The 16,318-nt window shown below is 40.2% G+C and overlaps 1 protein-coding gene across 1 annotated transcript in view; it reads right to left on the bottom strand.

Moving 5' to 3' along the window:
• Positions 1-16,318, bottom strand: part of LOC109472111 (focadhesin-like) — a 50,986-nt gene that overhangs the window by 24,167 nt on the left and 10,501 nt on the right. Inside the window, exons 5-19 of the mRNA XM_019771687.1 lie at positions 15,681-15,782; positions 14,371-14,563; positions 13,117-13,323; positions 10,570-10,657; positions 9,553-9,752; positions 7,027-7,285; positions 5,971-6,149; positions 4,448-4,549; positions 4,067-4,191; positions 3,635-3,820; positions 2,847-2,922; positions 2,603-2,653; positions 2,057-2,140; positions 977-1,109; positions 345-533 (exon numbers count right to left, since the gene is read on the bottom strand). Coding sequence (XP_019627246.1) covers positions 345-533; positions 977-1,109; positions 2,057-2,140; positions 2,603-2,653; positions 2,847-2,922; positions 3,635-3,820; positions 4,067-4,191; positions 4,448-4,549; positions 5,971-6,149; positions 7,027-7,285; positions 9,553-9,752; positions 10,570-10,657; positions 13,117-13,323; positions 14,371-14,563; positions 15,681-15,782 — 2,174 coding nt within the window. The remainder of the gene's footprint in view (positions 1-344; positions 534-976; positions 1,110-2,056; positions 2,141-2,602; positions 2,654-2,846; positions 2,923-3,634; positions 3,821-4,066; positions 4,192-4,447; positions 4,550-5,970; positions 6,150-7,026; positions 7,286-9,552; positions 9,753-10,569; positions 10,658-13,116; positions 13,324-14,370; positions 14,564-15,680; positions 15,783-16,318) is intronic.

Genomic DNA, 16,318 nt, shown 5'->3' with positions numbered 1-16,318 from the left:
CAACACACTCGACTGTACAGGTAACTGGTTTCTGTTCTCAGTCTTTGCCTATTTTTAGTATTGTGTTTTTCTCTGTAACTGTTTCGTTGTATAACTTTGTATCATTCTGTAGTTCCATTATATGTTGCATTGCTTTGTATCTGATACCGCAGTTAGTCAATGAAGTCAAATCAAATATACATCGACCTGGCTTTGGCATTACTTAGAGTGAGAGTCTAGTAACTAGTTCCTTAGAGTGAGAGTCTAAGGATTTGTAACTGTAACTGTAATCGTAACAGTTTACTGTAATTGTAACTTTAGCCCAAATCCTACCCACACAGAAAGAACGTTTGTTACAGGTGTACCTGCTAGCACCTGCTGCATTCCAGGCTGCTTGTTCCTCTCATACTGCCTCAGCATGAATGCTGGGATACCTGCCACTGCCCGGTTCTGGGGACCTCTACCTGCCTGCCCCTGCCCGACAGAGTGGTACACCCCTCTAGGCATGTTGGCCATTTCATGCTGGACCAGAGAACTCAGGAACTTTTCAAAATCTGTGAAGATAAAATTATAGTTGAGCAGGTTGACAATTATTTCCTTCAAATAATCACAAAATATACCTCAGTCTGATTAATAAATCTGATGATAAAACATTGAATTTGAATTCATGGTATTCAATGCTAACAACACTTTTTCTGCAGTAGGTACCCCGGGCAACATGGCATGAGTAGCCGCCCCATGCAGGAGGTGGCAAATTGCTATTGTCTTGTCGGCGCGCAAAACAAACATGAAATCCGACCCTATCACATTAACGCAGACAGTAACGAGTTAGAAATAATTTCTGACGATTTTCTAACGATTTTCTAACGAAAATCTAACCCGATAGTAACGAAAACCTAACTAGTTATAGTAACGAAATTCTAACCCGTTAGTAACGGTTAGTAACTATTAGCACGAACGATACTGTATGAATTGTAAAAAAGGAGTAGAACCTTACTTTCCAAGACTTTGATGCTGTCCACCATAATCATGAGTTTAGTGTAAGATGACCCTGGGATTATCATTTCCTCCTCCTCCTGCTCTTCCTCTTCCCCATCTCCTTTTTCTGGTGTTTTTCTCTCAGGACGCACCTGATGCATTGTCATAAAACAAACTTAGGCCACAGCAAGTAAATTTTATGGATGACATCCTCCGCAGACTCCAAATCTAATGCGAGCAGGTGAAAAAAAAAAACAAGACAGGCTGAAAAAACAAGGTTCCCACATTTTAAAATTTTGACTCAATCATTCTACAAATGGTTTTGATTCAGTGGGTACATCACATATACATGTACACGGCCAGCATCACATATCACTGCATCAAAGTAAGAAACAAAACATTAAATCAGAGCCTTTTCTTGTCTCCTCTCTTCATAGTTATCTGCCATCCACGTTCTGGCATGGCAACAGATCTTTAGACATCTTTGCCCATTTTCAGCATGTTGACCACTGTCTTCAGAAGGCAACAAAATTTCTTTTCAAAATCAGGCAAAAATTGATGCACGTGCTGATGTCATCCATAAAAATTACTTGCTGTGGCCTTTAAGTTAGCTTCAACTACAGATAAATAGCATAGATTAGGCCACACCAATTTAATTTGTTGGTTCTCGGATTCGCCTCTTCGTTTTTTTCTGATTTGCAAAAAAAAAAAAATTGATTCTGGTCCTGAATCAACTGAAAAATGCTCATGTTTTGCCCCCCAACAGTTGAGGAAAGTCCTTTTCTTCCTAGTTGTTACAGTTTTGCCATCTATCATTGCAGTGGTTTGATTAAGTTCAAAATTCAATGTTTAAATTTTAACCCAGCCTTTTGTGTTGACTTCATGGCTCATTTTGTAGCATTTAAGCCTATAATAGGATGCCTAGACCTGTTTTTATTTTTATTTTTTTTCGCCCTGTTGCTTTATATTTTTGCTGAAAAAATCCGAGAACCAACAAATTAAATTGGTGTGGCCTTAATATGTTTATCATGAAGAATCAATCCTGCACTGTCTTACAAACATATTTCATACGGTTGCAGATTGCAGTTTTTTAACTCACTGGTTCTGGTAGGTGTGCCACTTTGAAGCACTCTGGGCTGTACTGTGACAAGGCAGCAAATGCAGCACCAGCCACTACAGGGCTCTGCAGATTCAAGAACCAGCAACTTGTTAGATACATGATCATTGTACATTACACACAGGTATCATTAAAGATTATATGAAAAGGCTATATTTTGTGTGGGAAGGTCTATATCATAACATCGGGTCTATTCTTGAGTAGGTGGAATTTTTTTTTGTAAAATTCAATTTTGGACGAGAGATTGTGAAAAAGGCAGTTTTTTACTGGTACTTTTATATGCGGGTAATGCTGGAAGAGTCCATCTTGAATATTTTTTAGTTGGGGTGAAATTTGGAAGGTTTCATTTCAGACTGGGATGACTTAATGGCAACAGTTTACTTTGGGCACGAGTTATTTTAAAATATTCTACTTTAAAATTTGCAGAGGTGTGCTCAGTTTGGAACAATCCAATTTTATGGGAGGGAGATGGAGTGAAATATGTTGTATTTGCTCGCAAAAATGTCAGACTTTCTGTAGTTGATTTACCTTGCTTTTGATCAGCTGCCACAGGAGAAAAGTCACCTGTTCCTGAAAGTTCTGCAAATTTGTTAATGGAGAATTTATCCAGAATAATTATTCTAAATTAATGACTACATTTTCAACTTAAAACAGCTTAAAACAGATGAAAAGGTAGGACAAAATTTGCAAATACAGCACAGTATTAGCATGCATAATGACAAAAAAAATGAAGAAAGGAGTAAAGATAGGAGTACACTGAAACCTGGCTCACCTCATACTCTGGTGTATTGACGGCAAGTGCAGGCACAAGGGAAAACAGCTCACATACGTGACTAAGGACCAGGGGTCTAGGAAAAATGGGGCAAAGTTAGGAAACATGTCTAAGTGACAACTTGCTGAAACTTTAAATGCCAAATTAAGAAGGCTTAGCAGGTACACGTAACTGTCACAGTGATGTATTTAACAAAAGCATTTGATATCCTACTGAAAAAAGTACATTGTAATGTGTCGACATGCCAAATTTCAGATAAAGCCATTGAAAGGATTTTGATAAATCAGTGCGAAGAAAAATTTTAGCAAATAAAGTAGCATTTCCTCCTAAATTTTCTAAATAAGGCCCTGATTTGCACAATTCATGTCAAAAAATGTTCAACTTTATTTAAGTTCCAAAATGCTGTATGAAGTTACTATTTTACTGATTACAGTATTTTCTTATCATTTATGTAAATTAGGTCTTCATTTGCATACTAAACATCTATTGATACATGTATGTCTCTATCAGTTACAGGCAGTTACAGGCAGTGTAGGAACCCTGAGCATCTGCTTGGAGTTCCTAATTAGACCCAATCTATTACATTTTATTTATTTTGTATATAAGAAAGTTTATTGCAAATACATGCCCGAGGGCTAATTGCAGTTACAAACAACATAAGAAAGAAAATACAGTGGTATGCGAGACTATATCTGCGTCTAGCATTATACTATATTCTACAACATACATGGTACTAGTTTTACTGGGTTTGACTTCTTCTTTATTGGCACCACATGCATGGAACCCACCTCTGGTCTGTCTCTAGTTTGGAAGCCAGGACTGACCAGGCTGTTCTGATGTCCACCACCTCGGCCTGACACAGGGCCGTGAGCCCGTCCAGTGCCAGACTGGCCGGCACAGCGTCCAGCTCCGAGGTACAGTCATTCAGGATCTTAGACAGGACAGGCAACAAGTCAGCACCGTGTTGATGTGCCCTGCAGAATAACCATTGAGAAATACAGTTAGTAAGACACCAAGAAACCATTTAGAGTTACAGTAACTGTAACATTGATTTTTAAGATTGGAAAAATATCCAGAATAGCAGCTGCTATAGATCTAGCTCAGGTTTACAGAATCTGAATCAGATGACATTGTATAATTACAATTTTTAAAAATGTTTTTTTTTCCTGTTTTCACACATAGAAAACTGGAAGAAATCATATCATTTATTTCTTCTGTACCTCAGTTTACATATGTCCCTGACAGAAGCTGCCTTGGCCATGTTCATCTCCAGGACCTGAGCAGGTGGATGACTGGCAGGCAGTTCACACAGGAGCAACTTCTGCAGATGAGGAAAGCTGCGATCCTGCACAAGAAATACATTTAACCAAATAAGTTTTGGAAAAAAAGTTGTCTTCAATCTACTAAAAATTGTGATCATGAAGGTTGAACAAACGACTAAACACATTCAAATGAAAATTCATGGCGTGTAGATCGGATCGTGTAGATCTCATCCATATGATCAACTCAAGAGAGGCAATGTTGACCAAACTTGCTGGATTGCTCTGACTGCCTCATGTCACATCTAACTACTAAGTAATATAAGACTATATGTTACACACCTGTTGTTCCCAGAGTGACGTAAGGAGTCTTAAAGACACAGCCCTGAGGTGGGCATGGGCTCCAAGCACCTGGAGAGTCTTCAGTATTGGAGGAATGCACACCTGAAGAAATATGATCATTATTTCTTGATATAAGATTCAGAGCTGCACTCAGTCTGGTATATACACATACACATACAACAAGACTGGCAATGAAAACATAAATTGCCATGGCGACGGTGGTTGATGTTAGGGTTATTGTTTGCATGGCACTGCCGTCATTTCATGATTTTGAGGAAGACAGATAAAGTGCACTCCTCCCCTGAGTGTATAGTGAACGAGCCCCGGGGTCACAGAAAGTAGGGCCATCGGGGCAGACAGGTCTTCCCAAGGGTTTCCAGGAATGTGGGCATAGATGTGGGTCAGAGACATGCCTGTGGACATTCCATTCCTGTGGACAAAATGCCTGTACCATTCCTAGAATTCTTGCAAACTGCACACAATACTGTACCATTAGGCTCCTCCCTGAGACGTCGCCAAAAACATGTAAACATACCAACACTAAACCAATGAATTTCAAAGAACTGTGCATGAAATAAAGAATGATGTAAGAAATAGTACAAGGAGAAAGAAAGAGGGATAGGCAGTGGAAAATACATGGGGGGATAATATCAGAGACACTAAAAACTGGTTGTCAGATCATCTGTGGTGCTCTAATGGTCAAATAATGAAGACTATGGGATAGATGAGATGATAAAGTGGAATGAATATTTATGTTATGTCTTGACAAAAAATTGCATAACTCCCACATCATTATGGCTTCACCACACTATGTGAACGCTATGTATGGTGAAACATATAATTTTATTCTTCTCCTTCTTCTTCTCCTGCTATTTTATTAAATGCATTCAATTTCTTCATTTTGGGGCCAAATAACATGCAATTTGACATGAAGGTACAGTGGCCAAATACTCCAAAGCAAATGTCAGCATTTCTACTTTGTAGTGCCTTTTTTTTGTGGGGTCGTGTGGTGCAATCGGTAGCGTGTTCGGCTCAGACCCCAGAGGTCGTGGGTTCGAACCCCACCTTGTCACCGATCTTGTGCCCTTGGGAAAGGCACTTTACACGACTTTCCTCACTTCACTCAGGTGGAAATGAGTACCTAGCTTCGGGTAGGGACGTCCCTCGGATAGGACGTTAAATGGAGGTCCCGTGTTTGGATAGAGCCACACCCCACGCACGTTAAAGATCCCACCACACCTTTCAAAAAAGAGTAGGGGCATGCCCCGGTGTGCGATGGTACAAACACTACTGTATGGAGTTGGTGATTCACTTCAAATCACCCGAATGGAGGCCTGGCGAACCTCTGTTCCGTATCAGCCACATGGTGATTACATCACCACACATGGTGATTACATCATCACCCAGACGGAGGCGTGGCGAACCCCGTCTTGTATTAAGCAAACGAAAGGGTTTGTCACCTCGTAAGGGGTGGTATAACCCCGACCAATACGGTCGACCGATGATGATGAGTGCCTTTTTACCTTGTGTGTGGCTAATTTGGGTGCAGTGTACAGCAGCTTCATGTGGAGTTCAGCATCCTTCTCCTGTCCTAGTCTATACAGCAACAGGGACAGCAGGTAGGGGGCCTGTAACCAGCATATAGAGATGAATTTATGGCACGAGAATTTTACATGGTAAAATGTATGGCAAAAGAAACAAACTAATGAACATAGTACAGAAAAAAAGGTACAGTAACTGTAACATTATATAACTTCAGTTATCAAATAACATCCTTAGCTTATTACTAAAATGACGTTTACATGTAGCATTAGTCTTTGATATAATAGTGTTACAATCAAGTGAGACTAATCATGAGTTTGGAAACTTTTTCTAATAACAAAGCAGTCTTTTTTATATATTTATCTATTTTTGTAATGACTTATTGCATTAAAAATATATTCAGAGCATTGAGTCTCTTGAAATCTGTTGTACTAGAATTAAGAAATGTGAACAGCTTGTTATGCAAAACATTGTATCTAGAGCATTCCATCTGGTATACTATCAGTCAGTGTGGATCTGGATCTTAACCCTTGGCATATACAAAATTGCATGTTGGTGAACAATTTACATTTGAAAAATACATGCAAAATTAAAGATAAACTATTATACAATGTATATAATATTATACAGGGCTCACAATACTGGGTGCATGTGCACCTTAGTGCACCAAAATTTGGTGCTGTGCACCCAATTATTTTCTGTGGGTGCAGGTTTATGTATACATGTAAGATATTAAATGTATGTCTTATATTAGTAGTATACAGCATATTCCTAACATCAAAGTGTCAGAAAATTAAGATCATTGTTATTAGACAAAGTACATTTCTTTAGAAATAAGATATCAGTTTTTACTGACATTTTACCTATTTTATCTTATATGGTGCACCCGAAATTTTTTGTGTGCACCCATTTTTTTAGGTTGGGTGCACCAGTGCACCTATTCCCAAAAATGAATTTTGGGGCCTGTTATAATTCAGTAGTAATTAAGCACAGAATCCCTTAATTTTGAGCCCTGATTGATTTATTTAAAAGTTAACATACCTTTGCTACATCAGCTTTTGCTAGTGCTGCGAGTACCTCTAAGGCGGGATAGAGCACATCTGTGTGGGGACTGAGCACCAGAGAGGCAACAACCAACACAACATGGTCTGGCACTGTGCTGCACTGGCTCAGTCCTGATTGGACAGCCTTTAGCCAATCAGAAGCTGCATCAGGGTCTCTTTGGAGGTGGATGACCAATAGGGCAGTAGATGACATCAGATTAAACCAGGGATCGATGACCTTGTGAATTTCATCCTGCAAAGGAAAGGATAGAATTTTGAACTAATAACAATCTTAGAGATGTTATATCTCTGTAAGCAGGCATAAGCATAATATGTGTAAAAGAATGACATTCAGCACCAAGGACAAACACCAGTGATTGGTATGAATAGCATTCAGATGCATGCATCTTGTGAATGCCATTTAGTACCAGGGACAGACAAGTGCAGTAGTGTTAAAGGCAGTCAGCAGCAGGGACTTATACTTGTGCCAGTGTGAATAGAGTTCAGCACCAAAGTATAGCCGCTATGGTGTTTGGAGCAAAATTAGTCATAATTTTACCATAATGATATTAAATTAATGCCCTTTTGTTAGAAAATTCCAAAGTCTCAACCACCTTATTTTGATAAATACAACATGCAGCATTATAAACTCTAAAATAAAATAATAAGATACTTGAGTCAGTGTGAATAACATTCAGCACCAAAGACAGACACTTGTGTTGGTGTGAATAACATTCAGCACCAAAAAAACAGACACTTGTGTCAGTGTGAATAACATTCAGCACCAAAAACACACCCTTGTGTCGGTGTGAATAACATTCAGCACCAAGAACACACCCTTGTGTCAGTGTGAATAACATTCAGCACCAAAAACAGACCCTTGTGTCAGTGTGAATAACATTCAGCACCAAGGACAGACCCTTGTGTCAGTGTGAATAACATTCAGCACCAAGGACAGACCCTTGTGTTAGTATGAATAGTGTTCAGCACCAAAAACAGACCCTTGTGTCAGTGTGAATAACATTCAGCACCAAAAACAGACCCTTGTGTCAGTGTGAATAACTTTCTGCACCAAAAACAGACCCTTGTGTCAGTGTGAATAACATTCAGCACCAAAAACAGACCCTTGTGTCAGTGTGAATAACTTTCTGCACCAAAAACAGACCCTTGTGTCAGTGTGAATAACATTCAGCACCAAAAACAGACCCTCGTGTCAGTGTGAATAACATTCAGCACCAAGGACAGACCCTTGTGTCAGTGTGAATAACATTCAGCACCAAAAACAGACCCTTGTGTCAGTGTGAATAACTTTCTGCACCAAAAACAGACCCTTGTGTCAGTGTGAATAACATTCAGCACCAAGGACAGACCCTTGTGTCAGTGTGAATAACATTCAGCACCAAAAACAGACCCTTGTGTCAGTGTGAATAACTTTCTGCACCAAAAACAGACCCTTGTGTCAGTGTGAATAACATTCAGCACCAAAAACAGACCCTCGTGTCAGTGTGAATAACATTCAGCACCAAATACAGACCCTTGTGTCAGTGTGAATAACATTCAGCACCAAACACAGACCCTTGTGTCAGTGTGAATAACATTCAGCACCAAAAACAGACCCTTGAGTCAGTGTGAATAACATTCAGCACCAAGGACAGACACTTGTGTCAGTGTGAATAACATTCAGCACCAAACACAGACCCTTGTGTCACTGTGAATAACATTCAGTACCAAGGACAGACCCTTGTGTCAGTGTGACTAACATTTAGCACCAAGGACAGACCCTTGTGTCAGTGTGAATAACATTCAGCACCAAACACAGACCCTTGTGTCACTGTGAATAACATTCAGTACCATGGACAGACCCTTGTGTCAGTGTGACTAACATTTAGCACCAAAAAACAGACCCTTGTGTCAGTGTGAATAACATTCAGCACCAAGGACAGACCCTTGTGTCAGTGTGAATAACATTCAGCACCAAGGACAGACCCTTGTGTCAGTGTGAATAACATTCAGCACCAAGGACAGACCCTTGTGTCAGTGTGAATAACATTCAGCACCAAGGACAGACCCTTGTGTCAGTGTGAATAACATTCAGCACCAAAAACAGACACTTGTGTCAGTGTGAATAACATTCAGCACCAAAAACAGACCCTTGTGTCAGTGTGAATAACATTCAGCACCAAGGACAGACCCTTGTGTCAGTGTGAATAACATTCAGCACCAAGGACAGACCCTTGTGTCAGTGTGAATAACATTCAGCACCAAGGACAGACACTTGTGTCAGTGTGAATAACATTCAGCACCAAAAACAGACCCTTGTGTCAGTGTCAATAACATTCAGCACCAAAGACAGACCCTTGTGTCAGTGTGAATAACATTCAGCAACAAAAAACAGACCCTTGCTTCAAAAAAGATTTGCACTTCATGCAAGCACGTCTAACCCCCAGTTAAGGGGAAAAATGACATGTTAAAATTGGATTTAAAAAATGGATTCAAAGGGATGCGATCATCAGTCCTAACCTGTACTGACGATGCCCTAGTCTCTCTCTTGGTGCTTTCCTCCACACAGCTGAAGAGTTCTCTTGCTAAAGTCTGCACCTCTCCAGTTCCTTTTGTCCCTACTGATGCCCCCATTGTCCCAGCAACACATTGTAACAGTGGGAAGAGAAGGACTCGGGCTATCCCTGCATCAGTTGTGAGAGGGTTGGTGACTCTCGTGGCTGTAGAGAATATAGAAAACATTTAGGTAAATAAAACATGAATGTTCAGGAACTAACCAAACTTAAAATTGGTACAGTTTATCTGCAGATATCTATTGTGTACTGGCAATATCAGTTTTGTTATTTATTATCATTAATTATTATTGTTATCATTTTGTTATCTTTTTATTCATCATTACATCATCATTATTATCATTTATCATGTCTTAATTTAACTGTTTGTATGTGACTGTATGTATTCTACTTGATTTATCTATATCATTGTATTTATATACTGTAAAGCAGTGTTAACCACTAAGCTGGGCATCCCTGGCTAAAGATGACGGAAAAGGTAATAAAAAAACAAACTTTAAGATGGCAGAACAGCATCACCATGTAATATAACTATGAACCTCAAATACAAATTTATGCCGGATGAGACTGCCGACCCGACCTGCTAGGCTCATACAGTATTTCGTAGAAGCGCAGGTAATTCCTTATTTGGAACACATGAGGGGCTCCGAGCCCGACAACCTGACCAATCAGAGTTCGTAAATTCCATGTGCTCGCAGATCACTTTTCACTCTCAGAACAACAGCGGAGGACATGGAGGGTGACATTTCGAGTTTCCCTCTCCGTTACTTGTGAGGAATTTTCTCGAGAATTTAATGCGAATTTTGGTGGGACACCAGGTCTGTGCCAGACCCCCGAAATCCCGATTCCTCCTGGATTCTTATTAAGGCATCGGCCAACGAGATAGGCATAAATTAGTTTTCGTGAAACGAAAATATTCTTAGGTCCAAATGGATCTTCCATTAACACAATTTGATGATCTTACCTATTTTGAGCAGAGTCTTTACATAAGTTGTAGGCACCTTCAAGAGTAGACAGCTGAGAATGACAAGGGAAACATCACCTGGCAATGCCTGGAAAAACAGTAGAAAAATTTCATCTCCTGCTATTTTATCTTGAATTCACAACAGTTTTATTTCCCTTAGGGTACAGAATTTTCTTCTTACACAACCATAGAGTTTCTCACCTGCTTACGTTTCGATGTCTATCAGACACCTTCCTCAGTGGATTAAAGAAGCAGTCTGGATAAGAAAATCAACCCCAGTGATGAACCGGGACGAGGGGGGATACAAGCTCAGCCACGTTTGGGATTGCATTCTCGCCGCAAAAGAGCCACCTACTTTGGTGTTAAATAGTGACGAGTTGCAGAACTCCAGTCAGAAGCTCTGAGGAAGGTGTCTGATAGACATCGAAACGTAAGCAGGTGAGAAACTCTATGGTTGTGTAAGAAGAAAATTCTATACCCTAAGTATCTTCCAACCTGATGAAATTATTTACGGAAAGTTTCATTTTCCCTTTGACTTCTAACGTTACTGATATATATATATTAATTATTGTATATACCAAAAATTGCAGATACAATGTACCAGGGTTGCAGATACCAAAATGCCAATTACACAAAAACAAATTAATGTGAACACAAATCAACTGATCTGGAGAAAAATTTTACTGTAAGTGTTGAAAGTTGCTTGGAAACATAACATCTAGGCTTCACAAATTACAGCATTTTGTAGTAGTTGAATAAGGCCACACCGACTTAATTTTATGGGTGACATCCTATGAAGACCCCTAAACTATTGCGCGCGGGCGAATAAAAAAATCCCGACCAAAAAAAAAAAATGCTACTAAACCACAGGAATACAAAGATGGTATTGTGAATTTGCGGCAGTACTTAGCGACGTATACGACAAGCCACCACATGTTGGCTCATTGTGGAATTTATGAATCGGCACTGTACGTATGTACTGAGTTCTTGAGTCGTGGAGCTTCGGTAGCCTCGGTGCTCGGCTCCGTATTGTCGCTAACTACCATGGACTACCCAGACCTAGAGCCAGGCCAGAGCCTAGGTGGACGTGACTTTTTTTTTTTGAGAACAGGCAAAAATCAATGCACGGGCGGATGTCATCCATAAAATTAAGTCGGTGTGGCCTAATGGAAAGTGTTGACAGTCTGTGTTTCATCGTGTATGAATAATCTTTTCTACTGACTCAGATGTGTTTACACATCAAGAAGGAATACTGACCTGTTGGTTGTGATGTCATGTTTTGTCACCTCAATTCTTGTTTTAAATTAGCAAAGTTAATGATCTCAAAAGTTGAAAATGTCTAGAAATCTTTTTTTTTGGCGCGCCATGTTTTTCGCATTGAATCTGGAGTCTGAGGAGGATGTCATCCATAAAATTTACGAATGTCGGACGACTCGGACCATTACCGACTCGGCCCAGACAACTCTGCCCATCTACCTGGTCAACTCGGCCCAACTCCCGGGTCAACTCGGCCCAATCCGGAGACAGTAATTTAGGCAGAAACACACGTACACACGATGTCAATTTTCGAACAAATATCATCAATCTTCAATAAGAAGTTTATTCAACTTATGTAATTTCTTTCTTTTTCCACAGGTATAACGAACAGAACTAGCGCCACTCCTTATTCAACAAACGACGTTAATTGAAGGCTTACGATTACATACTATTTCTACTAATTTAAAAGTAATCCGTACAATAGTCACATAACTATCGCCATGAAACAAAGTAAGAATGTACTAAAATAATGTGAACAAATTAATCCGCCTAGTATCGTGTATCTGAATGACTAGAATTTTTATATCCTGTTTTATAGCCAAACAATTCAATAGTTTAATTTTGTTGTCTAACAAAAAATTGCGGTCTCGGTTAAAGCCATGTTGATTGCCCGAGCACAGGCGGGTTTTGACTTTAAAAAACCCTCAAAGTCTACAGTTCGAAGTTATCTGACAAAATTTAAAAGACGCGGTCTCTATAAAATCATGTTGATTGTCCAAGCACCGGCGGTTTGGGACTTTAAAAAACCTCATAGTCAACATGGTTGATTTGGTGGTGGGCCGAGTTGACCAGGGCGGTGGGCCGAGTTGACCAAATTTGCGATGGGCCAAGTTGGTAATGGTCCGAGTCGTCCTGATTCCAAAATTTACTTGCTGCGGCCCTGATTTACTCTCCAAGCAGAGGTTTGGGTTTGGGGTCATTTTGGAATGTTTTTAGGCTTTTTTATCGGGGTTTCTCTTTTGCACTGAATTTTTTTCCCAGCAAACCCAACCTCTGCCGGCAGTCGAAAGTTTCAATGGGCTATAAACCTAATCACTTCAACACATTTCAGTCGTTCTGTAAGGAGGTGTGAACCAGATGCATGAATAGGCACAGTCAGCACGTGGCCCAATGAATGCCTTTCTGACTGACTAGATGTGTGATAATCCACCACAGTAAAATGGATATCCCTAATGATAATTTGATGGTTCCCGGGGAGGAGCACTGTCATGTTTCTTATATATATGTTACCTCAGGTTCATCCTCTGCAATCTTGAGAACAGTGTCTAAGACGGAGGTGACGTCGCTGCCCTGTACCAGTAGAGCATGTGTGAGGACTAGAAGGTGACAGGCAACTGTTTTCCTCCCATACACAAACTCCCTCTTGTGTCTCAGCAGATGGGTGACCAGGTCCTCCACTTGTAACAGACCCTCCTGTAGTGCTGAACTGGGCTCCAGCTGAAACACAGTCAATGCAAGCATATTGGCAGAACGTACTGCGCCTGCGCAGAACCCCGATTTTTCACGGTTTTCGTTGGATTTTTGGTCAACGTTGCATATTAAGAATTTTGCCTGTTGCAGAAGATATATTTTCCAACATACCATTTGGAAACTACATGTACAGACGGGATGTTAACCTTATATGCGCGAATACGAACTTATATGGGACGTTCTACCGAAGTGCTATGCACAATATACTACAGATTTCGTGCAGGTGCAGTACGTTCTGCCGACATGCTGTCAATGCATCAGTAGAACAGTTACATGTAGGCTTAGGGAAAAAAAATGTAAGTTGTGTTCCATGTTTCCTGACCAACCCTAGAAAAACCTGCCGACCCTAGACTTTTTTTGGTGGTGGACCCCTGCAAGGGACATTTAATTTTCGAGTTGATCAACCCCTTCTAGCTCCATGATCTGACACCTGAATTATAAAACGTTGTACAACTGGTTTTCTAACATTGACATTGAAAATAAAGTGTCCTCATGCAAGTATCACCTGGTTAAACTGTACTGTATAAGCTGGACCCCTATATAGATAACACTGAAGTTAACTAACTTAAAGTTTGATTGTGCCTTAAATTTGTTTTCTTTTTTTTTTACTTCTGTATGTTTTGTTTATGTATGCCTGCAGGGCACATGCTTTTTTAAAAACCATCCTTAGGCTAATACTGTAAGGTTTGTGGTGATATGTTATCCCTGGGCACAGAAATAAAATGAAACTAGAAAGATAACATTTGCAAGGCAAATGCAATGTTTACCTTCGCGTATGGTCTGCTCTGTTAATTCTTACTCAAACACATTCATACATATGGTCAGACAGGAGTATAAATCCCTCCTACTATGAAATTGCAACATTATGTAACCATGATGGTGAAAACCGTCAACAAATCAGATCATTGGCCAGGGCAGAGCTCACTGTTTGGAGAAGAAGAAACTGAGCAAAAACAATATGTTTTCCTTCGGTAAACATAATAAAAATGTCACTGCAGTTGAGTTGAAACTTACCTGAATGGATGGCAAGAGTTCGACCAACAGGTTATCAATGCCCTGTGCCTGTGCAACATCTGCACTGTCGGATATCTGTAACAGTCTCCTCCACAGCCCCAGTCTTAGCTGGCTGTACTGTGCCGAGTGGGAGGGCTCAAGGAACACATACTTCAGGAAGGGTTCCAACATAGCCAGTGCCTTGGCTTGGATCCTACAAATAAGGCATACAGATTATGCATTATTTTTATTATGGCTTCACCACTATGTGGTGGAAGACATATTATTTTTCCTCACCTCGTCAAAATTTGTGGTGACGCCATATGCTACATTTGCTCCAAAGCAAATGTTGGCCTTTCTACAGTTATATATAATAGACTGCATGTCAACAGTGTTTGTATGGCATGATATCAAACTTTGAACTGCAGTACTTACATTAACACAGACATAAAACCTAGGCCCCATTCCCACTATATATAGGATAAAATTCTCTGGTTTCAGCTCATGAGCTGAATCGATTCACTTTGATCTGGCTTTGAGCTGGATCAAGCCTTATTGAAGCCGGATCAAAGCAAATCAATTCGGCTTGATCTGGAAAATTTTATCCTAGGCTAGTGGAAATGGAGCCTTGGACAAGATACAAAAAGATGGATCGGAGCTGTGGAGAAAGCAATCTGGATTGGAGCGTTCACACTGCAAGAAATGATCCGGATTTAACCGGATTGATGCTCAATCCAGATCAATTTTTAAAAATGTGAACAGGGTCCAAATAAGTGCAAATGCGCTGTCAGTTGATGACACTATTTCGGTTACAGCTGTAGATCATGTTACACGTATACTGTACATGTATATTGATACTGGCAGCCTCTGACTGATTAGCACTTTGCACTACAAGTATTTCATTGACAAGTAGAATTATACAGGCCTCGAAATTAACTTTTCTTCCTAATGTCCCAGCACCGTCCCAAAAATAAAATTCAATTGTCCCGAAGTGAAGATGAACTGTCCCAACCTGTTTTCTGGGAAGTCAGTGTATGACTTCAACCTGAAGTCAGCTTTATTTTGCTTACATTGTGACTCCCAGGTGCACTATAATTGCAGAGTAGACAGAAAATGTCTGGGATGGGGGGGCTTCAACGGAGCCGATAGCCAAGAAGTGTGCCTGATAAACAAAAAGAAGGGCTGACATTCTGATGTTAATTATTTTTCTATTGTCCCAAAAATGTCCCAAAGTGTCTATTTAGTTGTCCCGGCCTAAATTTTAGTGGCCAGTGGCCATCGGGACATGGTTAATTTTGAGTCGTTATTATGATGCATATAAAAACACCCACCTGTGATCCCCCAGGTTGAAGAGGTAGCTAACCTGCTCCAATATCAGTGGCCAGCTGTCGGCCCGGTTCACAACAATGGTGATAAACGGGTGGGGAGGGGTCCTGAAATACAGCAGCAGGTGCATATACATGTTCATTATAGTCACCTGAATTTGAGCCTAATTCACATACAAGAAAATTGGCGAGATATAGCGTTGCCAATGAATTAAGGGTCCATTTCAAGTTAGGATTTACCGTATATACCATTCCTGAGAGGAGTGAAGGACGCTATTTAACAGCTGTGTCTATAATATCACCAGGGTCCATAATATCGCCACCTTGAGAAACAGTGTGCTTTAAGATATTTTTACTGCAACATACTTTTGGTATGCACTCCTGCACACCTCAAATGTACATACCTAGGGTATGTTGCAGTAAAAATATCTTTAAGCACACTACATTGTATTTGTCAAGGTGACGATATTATGGACCCTGGTGATATTATAGACACAGATGTGTCAGATTTCACTGCGATAGGAGCCGACATCGTTCACCACTGCAGATAACTTTGACCCAGTGTTAACCTACTTATTTATTATATTATATAATAGAGAAACCATGTGACAAGTCTCACTGGGTCAGTCTACTGAGGAAGACCA

The sequence above is a fragment of the Branchiostoma belcheri genome, unplaced genomic scaffold (genome assembly GCF_001625305.1).
Source record: "Branchiostoma belcheri isolate BF01 breed outbred unplaced genomic scaffold, Haploidv18h27 scaffold269, whole genome shotgun sequence".
In the NCBI taxonomy this organism is placed as follows: domain Eukaryota; kingdom Metazoa; phylum Chordata; class Leptocardii; order Amphioxiformes; family Branchiostomatidae; genus Branchiostoma; species Branchiostoma belcheri.
Note: the sequence above shows the minus strand (reverse complement) of the source record. Positions and strands in the feature narration are given on the sequence as shown.